The sequence below is a fragment of the Pongo abelii genome, chromosome 4 (assembly GCF_028885655.2).
Source record: "Pongo abelii isolate AG06213 chromosome 4, NHGRI_mPonAbe1-v2.0_pri, whole genome shotgun sequence".
NCBI classification, from domain to species: Eukaryota; Metazoa; Chordata; class Mammalia; order Primates; family Hominidae; genus Pongo; species Pongo abelii.
The window spans coordinates 140,325,412-140,338,733 of NC_071989.2; the positions used below are offsets into that span (position 1 = coordinate 140,325,412).

The 13,322-nt window shown below is 44.3% G+C and overlaps 1 protein-coding gene across 6 annotated transcripts in view; it reads right to left on the reverse strand.

Moving 5' to 3' along the window:
- Nucleotides 1–13,322, reverse strand: part of ACSL6 (acyl-CoA synthetase long chain family member 6) — a 65,103-nt gene that overhangs the window by 12,625 nt on the left and 39,156 nt on the right. For all 6 annotated transcript variants that reach the window (XM_054555919.2, XM_063724241.1, XM_063724242.1 and 3 more), the window contains exons 14-19: nucleotides 12,396–12,491; nucleotides 10,972–11,044; nucleotides 8,782–8,870; nucleotides 7,249–7,365; nucleotides 3,365–3,508; nucleotides 1,371–1,472 (exon numbers count right to left, since the gene is read on the reverse strand). In XM_054555919.2, coding sequence (XP_054411894.1) covers nucleotides 1,371–1,472; nucleotides 3,365–3,508; nucleotides 7,249–7,365; nucleotides 8,782–8,870; nucleotides 10,972–11,044; nucleotides 12,396–12,491 — 621 coding nt within the window. The remainder of the gene's footprint in view (nucleotides 1–1,370; nucleotides 1,473–3,364; nucleotides 3,509–7,248; nucleotides 7,366–8,781; nucleotides 8,871–10,971; nucleotides 11,045–12,395; nucleotides 12,492–13,322) is intronic.

The following is a 13,322-nucleotide window of genomic DNA, read 5'->3' on the forward strand; positions in this document are numbered from 1 at the left end:
TAGTTCATTTGTGTAGAGGTGTTTGTAGTATTCTCTGATGGTAGTTTGTATTTCTGTGGGATTGGTGGTGATATCCCCTTTGTCATTTTTTCTTATGTCTATTTGATTCTTCTCTCTTTTCTTCTTTATTAGTCTTGCTAGCGGTCTATCAATTTTGTTGTTCCTTTCAAAAAACCAGCTCCTGGATTCATTAATTTTATGAAGGGTTTTTTGTGTCTCTATTTCCTTCAGTTCTGCTCTGATTTTAGTTATTTCTTGCCTTCTGCTAGCTTTTGAATGTGTTTGCTCTTGCTTTTCTAGTTCTTTTAATTGTGATGTTAGGGTGTCAATTTTGGAACTTTCCTGCTTTCTCTTGTGGGCATTTAGTGCTATAAATTTCCCTCTACACACTGCTTTGAATGTGTCCCAGAGATTCTGGTATGTTGTGTCTTTGTTCTCATTGGTTTCAAAGACCATCTTTATTTCTGCCTTCATTTCGTTATGTACCCAGTAGTCATTCAGGAGCAGTTGTTCAGTTTCCATGTAGTTGAGCGGTTTTGAGTGAGTTTCTTAATCCTGAGTCCTAGTTTGATTGCACTGTGGTCTGAGAGACAGTTTGTTATAATTTCTGATCTTTTACATTTGCTGAGGAGAGCTTTACTTCCAACTATGTGGTCAATTTTGGAATAGGTGTGGTGTGGTGCTGAAAAAAATGTATATTCTGTTGATTTGCTTTTGGTCAGCCTGGTGAGTCTTGCTACCCCTAGATGAGCCCAGGGCCCAGGGTCCAGTAGGAGAGGGAGGGTCTATGGCTACTACTAAGAAATGGACCATGTGACTCAAGGGGCTACACTGAGTCAGAGCACGGCGACCTCCTCCACAGAGTTCTCGATGTGCCATTAGAAGGTTTCAGGAAGGTGTGAATAGCTAATGCTCTAAGAAGGAAGAATTGTGCTACTTTTTCTATTCCATGACTAGCTGTCTATATCCAGTAGACACAAAATCCACCTTACATCTGAAGGAGCATGGCAGGTGAGTCAGAAAGCCTATGCTCACATCTGACTCTGCTGCTAACCAGCTCTGTGACCTTGGGCAAGTTACCACCCTCTCTGGACTCTCCTCTAAGCCACAAAGCAACAGGGCTGGATAAGGTTTCTGTGATGTCTCCTGGCTTAAAATCCAAACATTTGTCAATCTTTCTAAGAAGAAATATGAGTTTCTTCAGTAACAAAAAGACAAATCTCTGGTTTAGAATCCCCACTATGTATAAAGTAATGTTAGAAATTTCATATGAGCTTGAATTTCACTGGTCTACAGCTTTTCTGTCTTCTCATTATGTGGTATCATAAAACATTCAGTAACCTTTCAGTAGACAGCCCCAAGATACCAACCTTATTTGTGCAGAGATCTGCATATGTTCCTTCAATTCCTCTCTTCTGGGCCCAGGAGGGCATAACTTCAGGGTCAGGCACAACAATGCCTACCAAAAAGGCCTGTAGTGCTCACCAAAGGAGAACACAGTCATGACAAATGCATTTAAAGTGGTTATTTGTGGTCCAGCATTAAAATTCTCAGACTCCACCTTTTTCAAAAACTAAGTATATGTTTATAAAACATTTCTGCCAATATATCATACCATTCATTTTCTGATATATTCCCCTAGTTTTATATGAAAAAATAAGGACATTAAGAATCAGTAAAGTAGACTGATAGGCACCTTCGATTCTCATGCCAATCTCAAATCAGCACATCTTTAGGAGGCTGAGCAAACAACTCTGATCCAAATTCTATGAACCAAAATGTTTCCCAGGATTACCAAACCACGCTGAAATGGTTTCATTAATATGATCTTCATTCATGAAAGACTTCTTCATTTTGTTTATTTTTTCTTTTGAGACAAGGTTTCACTCTGTTGCCTAGGCAGGAGTTCAGTGGTATGATCATGGCTCACTGCAGCCTCGACCTCCTGAGCTCAAGTGATCCTCCCATCTCAACCTCCCGAGTAGCTGGGACTACAGGTGCATGCCACCACATGTAGCTAATTTTTGTATTTTTTGTAGAGATAGGGTTTTACCATGTTGCCCAGGCTGGTCTTGAACTTCTGGGCTCAAGCGATCCTCCTGCCTCGGTCTCCCAAAGTGTTGGGATTACAGGTGTGAACCACCATGCCAGGCCTATTTTGATTTTTAAAGCATTTCTTCGAAAATAATTTCATAATATTTATAGAAATGCAATGATAGTACAGAATATATTTGATATCAGGCAGGGCATGGTGGCTCACGCCTGTAATCCCAGCACTTTGGGAGGCTGAGGCAGGCACATCACTTGAGGTCAGGAGTTCAAGACCAGCCTGGCCAACGTGGTGAAACCCTGTCTCTACTAAAAATATTTTTTAAAAAAATTAGCCAGGCATGGTGGTGGGCGCCTGTAGTCCCAGCTACTCGGGAGTCTGAGGCAAGGGAATCACTTGAACCCTGGGGGTAGAGGCTGCAGTGAACCAAGATTGTGCCACTGCACTCCAGCCTGGGTGACAGAGTGAATATATTCGATATCTTAGATATCATGGAATATACTCATGATCTTTCTGACTTTAAATCTAAATAATATTGAAAGGAAAATAAGTATAAAACTCCTCCGAATAACTGAATCCTAGTAACCTATATTAGTATTAGTACCATTAGTACATTTTTTTTGCTGTACTCATTAATTTGTAAAGTTCATTTGCATATTAAAAAAATCAAAACAGGTCAGGTGTGATGGCTCACGCCTCTAATCCCAGCACTCTGGGAGGCTGAGGCAGGAGGAGAATCACTCGAGCTCAGGAGTTCGAGACTAGCCTGGGCAACATAGTAAGACCTTGTCTCTACTAAAAATTAAAAAAAAATAGCTGGGCATGGTGGTGTGCACCTGTAGTCCCAGCTATTGGGGAAGGGGAGGGAGGGGGAAGGGGATGAGGTGGGAAGATGGCTACAGCCCAGGAGGGAGGTTGAGGCTGCAGTGAGCCATGATTGTGCCACTGTACTCCAGCCTGGGTGAAAGAGCGAGACCCTGTCTCAATAATAATAGTAATAATACTTTTTAAAATAAAAATAAAAACAGTAGAAACCCTGAATCTTGCTCTAGCATTTTATCTCAAAAATCCTTGGAAGTAAGTAGAGCATAAGTGAAAAGGAATGGGAATGTTCATTAGTACTACTTCAGACAATTTACTTGACCTAATTACATTTTAACAAACTATAAGTAAGATTTCTCCTTTAAAAAGGAGTTTTCTCTCATGTTTTAAAATGCAGAGGAGAATCCTGGTGTCTGATTGGAGGTTAATGTTTAATCTGGGTTTTTCAGCATGCCCAGCATATGTGGAAGGGCTGAAGCCTAGGGGCCTCACCTTTAAGCTGTCCCCATGGACATAGATTTGCGCCACAGGTTGGCTCCGGATGTAGATGTTCTCAATCTTCTCGGGTGCAACATATTCTCCCTGAGCAAGTTTAAATATGTGCTTTTTCCGATCAATAATTTTAAGAGTTCCTGCCTGTAGAGTTGGACAAACAGCTTTATAAGAACATGGCACTCTCAAGCCTGAACCTTTGCTCCTCAGTGCCGTAACTCCCTGCCCTACCCCACCCTGCAGACCCCACCCCAATTTCTTTTCCACCTGTTGTGTCTGCTCTTAGGGAGCTGCAGGGCTGCTGGAGAGAACCACTGTACTTCAGGTTGATGGCATCCAAGTTCTGCTGGGCCGTGAGCATCCACTGTCCTTTCCCCTCAGCAGTTAGCCCCCCACACAGTCCTCCCACCACTGCCACCCTCATGCCTAGCAGCAGGTATCCTCACCTCCTCCTTCTTGGAGGCCCACCGCCCTTCCATCAGGGCACCCCTCTTGCACACACCCTTGTTCCAGCTGCCTTTTTCTCACCAGCATCTTTGGTTCACTCCCTTAGACCACACTCAAGTCTCTTGCCCAGCTACTGTCTCCACCCCTAAAGAGCAGCCTCTGCATCCCCTGGCATATAGCACAGACCTGACAGAGCCCCCTGTGACTCCTACCTGACATGCCAGATGGCACTAGGAGCCCAGGCCCCTGTAGGACTTCTGCAGCAGGCAGGTCACCTCCTTGGACAGGGAGTGCTGGTGCCACTGGCCTCCAGGACCCGTCCTCACCTCTCTGACTCTCCTCGACCTTTCTGAGCTTCCAAGGTGACTAGGTGGGCCTCTTTCCCCTCACCACCACTGACAATGCACCTTGGAGTAACCACCGTTTTCTCTTCATTGGTCACTCCCAAGTCAGTTCAAGCTTCCAGCTCTTCACTGAGCTCCAGATCCAGAACCCAAATACCCTTGGAATGCTTCAAAAACTAGGCTGTTTGTCTCAGAGGATGTAACATGCTCCTATATGAAACTCACGACCAAGCTTCTCAAGCCTGCCCCAGCCTCCAACCCCAAACCTGGAGATGACCTTGTTGTTTGCCTCTCCTGGGATCTCCAGTGGTCAGGCTCACCTGTCTTTGCTCACAAATCCATCTCATATCCACCACCTCCTCCCAGCAAAACCACTTTCTGACTGGACTTCTGCACACACTCTGTCTCCACTCCATCTGCTTGATCTGCCAGTGCCAGAGCAATCTCTCCAAAAGAGAAAAATGAGCAGACTCTGTTTTGCTCAAAACCCAGGCTAGACATCAGGCACTATCCCTACCCCAGCATATTTGGTCCTCATGGTCCATTAGCTGGGTGTTGTCACCTCTGTTTCACAGACGAGGAAAATGAGGATCAGAAAGCTTAGTTAACTCCTCCAAAGCCACACAGCTAGGAGTTGGGGAACCAGGATTTGGATCCTGATCCTTCTGGACCAGAAGAAGACTATGCTTATTCCTTGATCTATTTAACATGATTTCAAAATAACATTTTTAAAAGCACAAATGTCTTTATAGATGATTTCTACCTAGATTTCAAGAATGAATCATTCAAAGCTTGAACATACTCTTCCAAAAAATGGGGAAAAAACCCACTTACCAACTCATTCAATAAGGTGATGACAAAACCATAATAGGGTTGTATATAAAAAGGAAAATTACAGATCATTCTCATTTGTGAATATAAATGGAAAGGTCAAACACAATTTTTAGGAAAAATATTATTTAAAAAGTCACATCATGATTAAGTTGAATTATGTCAAGAATGCATGATTTGCTTTACATAAGAAATATAGAAAAATAAGTATCTCAATAGCTGCAATAAGTTTTAATTAAATTTCAAAAATCATTAAAAAATAATAATCTAAAAAATGGACTCTCACAGACTACCTGCCTGCAACTTTAGGCTCTGTGCTCAAGCAAAACAATAAGTGCTTTACATGAATTCATTTATTTGCTTCATATTAGCCCCTAAATGGTGGATGGTTTCATTCAAGTTACAGGGCATCAGCAGCAGATCCAGGGATTTGTGAGACTTCAAGCTTTTACAATATTGAGGGCCCTCTTTAAGAAAAACCAGGTAAAATGAAGTGCAGGGCTTTGGAAGGGGCTGATGCAAGTGAGGGGGCTTGAAGCCTAAGCTCCCTGAGCCGACAGGAAAATCCACCTTCTGCAGATGTTCAGGGCCTGCTGACCTCTCTAGCCTCTCTCTCCCACACCTATGGGTCTTCAGTTGGAATTAGTTGCTTCGCATGTCTAGTGCCTCTACTCAGTATTTATTACTATCACGCCCTGATTGTCCTTCCCACTCCCTCCTCTTGGAACATGACTCATATCCTAAGACTTGGATGCAGTAGGTGCCTGTCCTCCTCTGCCCTCTCCCGAGGTGAGTGTGCCCCCAGTGTGCCCCCAACTCATGCCCATCACATTGGGTTGGGAACTGTCTAATCATGCATATCTTCCCTAAGCAGAGTCCCTGGGCCAGGGCACTCACTGGAGATACATGTTTGTCTGGGGCAGGCATGAGGGTTTCTCAAAGGGAAGTACACAGGCCCAAGCAGGGGCAGATCCATTTACCAGCCCACTCAGCCCCCCTTGGGCTCAACATCATTCACGTGCCTCATTAACTCAACACCTCAAAATGTCCACCCAAACCTTAGCACTTCCCAAAGACACAGGAGAGGTTCCTGGGGTGGGCTGCTCCAGGCAAGAGTTCTCAGTGTCAGTGACAGCCGTTTTCTGGTCAAAGCATTCATCTAAGCATCTCCTATGTGCCCGGTACTGTGCTAAGTGCTTTGCAGGCATAATCTCATTTGTTCCTCACAAAAACAACTTTATTTTTCTTTCTTTTATTAAAACATTTTTAAAGGATAAAATCCAGGCTGAGTGCAGTGGCTCATGCCTGTAATCCCAGCACTTTGGGAGGCCGAGATGGGCAGATCACTTGAGATCAGGGGTTTGAGATCAGCCTGGCCAACGTATTGAAACCCTGTTTCTACTAAAAATACAAAAAAGTTAGCCGGATGGGATGGCGGGCACCTGTAGTCCCAGCTACTGGGGAGGCTGAGGCAGGAGAATCGCTTGAACCCGGGAGGTGGAGGTTGCAGTGAGCCAAGATCTCATCACTGCACTCCAGTCTGGGTGACAGAACGAGACTCCATTTCATAAATAAATAATAAAGGATAAAGTCCAGATCTTGCACAACAAAACAATAACTTCAGAGGTAAGCAACATTATGATCCCTATTTTAAAAATGAGAGAATGAGGCAAAGTGGTTTTGGTTAAAAGCTGGGGGCCATGGGCAAGGAATGCTATGAAGGCTTGTTCTCCTCTTCTATAAGTGAGTCAAGGTGAAGCCACAGAGGGGGATGCGGCTCTGCTCAAGGTTACATGAGCAACTGCTGGCAAAGCCACAGGAACTAAGGCATTCTCCCACCTGTCTCCGAGCTTTCCCCTTCACTCAGTGCCACCTTTTGGCTGCGGGCCAGCATTGGAGGGCTTGCAGGCCTTGCCCTTCTCAGACGTCCTAGAGACATGTACCCCCTGTTCCTCCTACTTCACATCAGATTCCACACAATGTCAGATGTCTTTCTGGAAACCATTAAGGATAGGAATTCAGTCTCCAAGACCTCAGCCACACCCACCTGCACAGGTCCCTCATCACCTTCATGAGACGGAGTGAGAAGAGGAAGACGCTCTGGGGCTCAAGGAAGGAAGAGCCTCCCCCCAGACCCCAGAGGTGCTCCTGAATGACTCATTGTCAGGGAGGATTTGGAGAAGACTCCTGCCTCAGTGACCCGGACCACACACCCTCCCACCGCCAAAATGTTTGGAGCTCCGTGGTTCCAAACGTACACACCGGCAGCCATTTTCCGATGTCTCCAGTGTGAAGCCAGCCATCGCTGTCCAGGGCCTCCTTCGTCCTGTCTGGATCTTTCAAGTAGCCTTTGAACACATTTGGTCCTCTCACACATATCTATGGGACAAAAACCATGGCTTATCTCAGCCACATCATGAGGAATGAGGAGATGGGAAGCTGTCACCAGGCATACGGAGATAAGGTGCACTATCCATCAGGAAAGCCACTGTGGATATGGCAGGGATGGAAACAGAGGACAAGGAACAGCCAGCAGCCATCTGAACTGTCTCCTGCCTTCTGTCAAGCAACATCCTCCCCATCTTTCCCCCCTGCCCTGGCCACCTTAGGCCTTTGTCATCTCTTCTCCCTCAGGAGCCCTCTGGCCACATGCTGCTCTGTGACACTTGATGGGGACTCATCACAGATATTAATGGCTGGCTGATTCTACCAGGGATGCTTCAGCCCCCTGCTCCATTAGCAGGCAATCATTCCCACTTACTCCCATGGAATGAACAAGTACAGGCCAGCTCTATCTACTCCATCTGGCCTATTTGTAAAGGGTCATGTTTCTGCTGGGACAGATCACACAGCAGCAGGCCATGACACAGTTAGGGGAAAAAATGAATTTTTACAAAATTTGGAGCTAGGCATGATGGCTAGCACCTGTAATCCCAGTGCTTTGGGAAGCCAAGGCAGGAAGGATTGCTTGAGGCCAAGAGTTTAAGATCAGCCTGGGCAACACAGCAAGACCCAATCTCTAAAAAAAAAATAAAAAGTTATCTTGGCATGATGACACATGCCTGTGGTCCTAGCTACTTGAGAGGCTGAAGCAGGAGAGTTGCTTGAGCCCAGGAGTTCGAGGCTATGGTCTCGAGTTCAGTAGACTATAATCACGCCACTGCACTCCAGCCTGGGTGGCAGAGCAAGGCCTTGTCTCTATTAAAAATTTAATTAATTAAGGGCCAGGCACGGTGGCTCATGCCTGTAATCCCAGCACTTTGGGAGGCCGAGGTGGGCGGATCATGAAGTCAGGAGATCGAGACCATCCTGTCTAACACGGTGAAACCCCATCTCTATTAAAAATACGAAAAAAATTAGCTAGGCGTGGTGGCAGGTGCCTGTAGTCCCAGCTACTTGGGAGGCTGAGGCAGGAGAATGGTATGAACCTGGGAGGCGGAGGTTGCAGTGAGCAGAGATCACACTACTGTACTCCAGCCTGGGCGACAGAGCGAGATTCCGTCTCAAAATAATAATAATAATAATAATAATAATACTAATAACAAATTAATTAATTAATTTAAAAGTCTGGGAATTCCAAATCTTGATTTAGACCAGCTCAGTCCCAGCACTAGCTCTTGGTTGCCTCATAAACAGGAGAGGAGATGCTGAGTTGAGCTGAGTCAAATTAATCAGTAGTTTAAAATGACTTTATACACAAGGCAAAAGGAAAATCATTCCATCCCTACTGTTCTTGTTTGTTTTTACTCACTACATGTAGCAGCCATGGGCATGAATGGCTAAATCCTTGTTTACCTCTCCCTCTCCTTTGCAGGCCCAGTAGTTCAGTTCCTCAACATCAACGAGCTTGATATGATTGCAGGGAAGTGGTGCCCCTACGTGCCCTGGAACACCGGAGCAAGATGGCATTTGTTAGTGTTCAGATCCGTTTTAGCACTGAAGATGTTCCAAGCCCCTTAAAATCTCTGAGTGGCCAAAGTAGGGAATTATGGATGAAAGTAACACACGTTTAAAGGGGCATTTGTTACTGACAAGTGTTGGTAATAAAACAAAGTTCTGGAGAAAGCAAAGGCCAACCTCTGCCTGGGCATTTGTTTTACATCTGATTCTTAATGAGCAGGACAAGCACACCTGGCCCAGCACCAACGTGCACAGGGTCCTGGCTAGGGTAGGATGGGGGGCATCAAACACAGGCTCAAGATTTTTGACAATGGTGCCCACATTAAATCATTTTCCCCATTGTCAGATCACACGTCTTGGTTTGGGGATCATAAAATATAGCAATCATTGCTTTTCCTCTAGCCACCAGACTGTTGATTAATGTGCTGGAAATCTAGAAATCATAAGCTGTGGATTCTGATTCGGTGGGTTTGGAATGGGGCCTGAGATTCGGCACTTCTTACAGGCACCAAGGCAATGCAGCTGCTGGTCCCACACTACTTGTTGAATAACAAAGGAATGGAAAGCTGGGATGAAGAAACTTGCCCCATGAAAATAAGACTCCAAATTCTCTTGGTCAAATTTACCACAAAATTACATCTAAGTCATTTTTCTAATGATTGTGGTTGTTAGATAATTCACTGGCAAGTTGGAGGGGTTTTAAGCAGATGCTAGCCAAGGTCCTGAAAGAAAATTGAGCCACGTATATGAAAAATGAGGCTTGCCACCTTGGTTTCTCTTTTAAAAGAGAGGCTGTCAAATCTTTGACAATACTATTCAAAGATGTCTATCCTTATACACAAAAGCCTTTTCAAATTTTATGCTAAGAGTGAACCAAAAAAGGGAAAAACCTCAGCAGTGTTTACATAGGAAAATGTAAAGGATGACTTGAGAGGGAAGAGATACATGTCCAAAAGGAAGGGATACATGAGGGGTAGATACTGGAAGAATCTGCTCTACATGTGGTGGGTAATCCACGGGCTGCCTACTACAGACCTGTTTCCCCTTTTGCTGAAAACCACTCAGCAAAAGAATCCTTCAGGATACTGACTTCCTTTCCAAGCCTGGGGCCACTCCTTGTACTTAAGTTTGCTCAACTACAAACTGGAAAATTTTAGGATGATGTGCACGTGAAAGAAATATGCTGTTTAATGCAATATTATTTTCAGAGTACCTTGAGATAGTCAGCAGAAACAGGATAGGTGGATTTTAAATTGAAATCATATTTGGCCAAGCTAAGTACAGAAGCATTTTTTCCTTAGTCCTGTCTTTTAAAATTATAGTTGAATAAAGCCTATTTTGTAAATAAATTATTTAATCACTTTGCTGCTGGTAGATCTCCCACAGGAACCACCTTTGGAGATTATTGTGTTTTTTTTTGGTCACAGGTTTTAGTATTTTCCTATTTCTTTGATAGATAAATAGAAGTTATGCACAAAAGAAGTAATAGATCACAAGATACAACTCCAGATGGAAAAATGTTTATAATATCAGTATATTGGATTTTTATAGATTCTAGATACTACATGGCCTTGCTTACAGTATTTTCGAATGAAGGAAGCAGGCTATGAATTGGACCTGACGTGTAAAGGAGAGGCAGGTTCATAGTGGCCAGGGTACTGTTTCTTAAAGGGCCATTTTAGAGGCCCTTTGAGAACTACGTTCTCCTGTGATGTCAACGTCTCAAAGGCAGCGGCAATCTCAAAAAGGAACAGCTGTCATCCACACCCTCATTCTGAGGAGATTCATCCTTCAGGGCCAAGGGGAAGCAGGGCTGTAGTGGGTAGCCCACGGATTACTCACCAAATTTAGACCAGATTCTTCCAGTATGCTAAGGATGAATAAAAAAGGGAAAAACCTCAACAGTGTTTACAGATTCACAATGCCACCACCCAGACATAACTACCGTTAATGTTTTTCTTCTATCTCTTTTGCTTTATTCCTAAGTGCCCTTGCAAATTTACTTTCCATGAGGGAGCTTTAGAGCTGGCTGCTTTTACTCCACAGTGCCTTGCAAGCCAGTCCCACATCTCTAGCCCGTCCTACCTGAGGTCCAGTCGCCAGGCGTGGTGAAGGTACATCCAGCTGTGCACTCAGTTTGGCCATAACCTTCATAAACCTTCAAACAAAACACAGAAGCCACACTGTGGGCACACACCCTCCAACAGCTGACTGGCCACCCCTTCCAGACAGCTAACCTCCCACTGAGCGTGTCTGACCACTTCATGATCAGGGCGATGGAGGGAGGGAGGTACTCTGGAGGTAGATAACTCCAGGTGAAACTGGACACAGACAACAAGCATGGCCACATTCGCTTGGAAGAAGTGCTATTTTTTTTTTTTTTTTTTGAGATGGAGTCTCACTCTGTCGCCCAGGCTGGAGTGCAATGGCATGATCTCCGTTCACTGCAAGCTCCACCTCCTGGGTTCACACCATTCTCCTGCCTCAGCCTCCCGAGTAGCTGGGACTACAGGCACGTGCCACCAAGCCCGGCTAATTTTTTGTATTTTTAGTAGAGACGGGGTTTCCTCGTGTTAGCCAGGATGGTCTCGATCTCCTGACCTCATGATCCACCCGCCTCGGCCTCCCAAAGTGCTGGGATTACAGGCGTGAGAAGTGCTATTTTTATCACAGACACTTAGTAGATAAGGTTATATAGTTTAGGGTAAAGGTTTCTGACCTATTTTCAACCACTGGATCTACTTTTCATCTGGATAATAATGAATTAAAGATAAACATTTTAAAATCTACTCTGTGTTTTATTTTGGCTCCATAAGCTATTCCCCTCCAGAGCCCCACCTGTTTGCATGAATACACCATGTGGGAGTGTCTGCCTTTAGAAGTGGTTAGGCCATGCTGATGTGGAATAGGAGTACAGTGAATAAAGATCAAGGCTTCTAAAGCAGAAAAATTTAAGCACGCACAATTATGAAAAAGATGGGTCTACTTTACTCCAAATCTGTCAGCCACAACCACATTATGATACCCTTCATATGCAGAAACTTAATAAATATGAGTTGAATGGAAAATGAAGAAATAAACTTTTAGAGATGACAAAACATAATAGATCAAATAACACATAAATGGGCTTTCTGCCTTGTTCTCCTTTTCTGGGTTGCAAGATATTTTGCAGGCTGAAGAAGGTAGAGATGCAGTATAGGTGTGGTACAGATTCTACAGCACATTGATGATCTGTCTATGGTTTGTCTGATCCCTTTGCCCTTTGTGAAAAACTTCCAAAGGTCCAGATAAAAGAATTTCCCAGAGTGGATAAACCTGGGCTATCCAGAATGTGGCAATGCCATCCTGGCTTTCACTGGCTCTGAGTTTTTTCCTCCTCAGAGGAGGGAGCTTTTGTCTCACAAAAATCTTGTCCCCCAGTTCTTTCTCTGAGCAGTAGAGGGTATAGTAGTTTTCCTGCCCTAACGAACTTCCTGCTGTTCCCAAGGGAGGACACACAATGACAATACCTGGCACCCTAGAGCTGCCCGGAGAAATCCCAGAACTGTTGGTGATGCTGGGGCTGCTCCAGTAACAATCATCCGCACACACCCACCAAGACTGGCCTGTGGGAAGAGAGAAGAGCTGCCGAATTTTGTGATGTCTGAGATGGTGTCCAGCCCATCTGGGTTTCATCCAAGGTCAACATCCAACAATTGGGTCCTACCTGGATGCTAGGGCTGGGATCAGAAAGAAGGCCTGAGGTTGTACAACACATGAGCTGAGGAAATTCCTTCCCCTTCCTAATGATAAACACAATCAGCTCTGTAGCTCAATCCACCATATGACCAATTCTTTTATGCCTTTTGAGATAAGTACCATTAGTCTGGGTGGCATTCTATAATATTGGTTCTTCTCCCTTCCTTAAAATACACAGCTGTTCCCTCACTCTCCCATCATTGACAAGAATCCAAAACAATTACTTAGGACAATTTCTTCCAATTTCCATTTTAATGGCATTGCCTTTTTTCATGTATAAATCAATACCATGCTTTACTTACTATGTACTTCTGAGGACAAAGAATACTTGAAACACTTTGTTTACGTAAGTTGAGCCAATATATTTTAAATATTAATTTTCATAACTAAAAATAGAGTAGCAAGAAAAAAATGAATAATGCTACTAATTGACTACAGATTCCTTGGATGATGCAGAGCTTGGAAACTTTTGAGGAGGTACAGAAATGAGTAATTCAAGATTGGCCTGGTGTGGGAGATATTAAAGGGACAGAACACAGGAAAGAAAAAGAAGATTTTGAACCATTTGGCTAGAACCATGCTGCTGGAAAGCCACCATGGCCAGGATTACAGGGAGGGGCAAGAGAACCTTCAGGGCCCAGGAGCTTCTCAGTGGAGCACTGACCTGACTACCCAAGGGCAAAGCCACACTGTTGCCT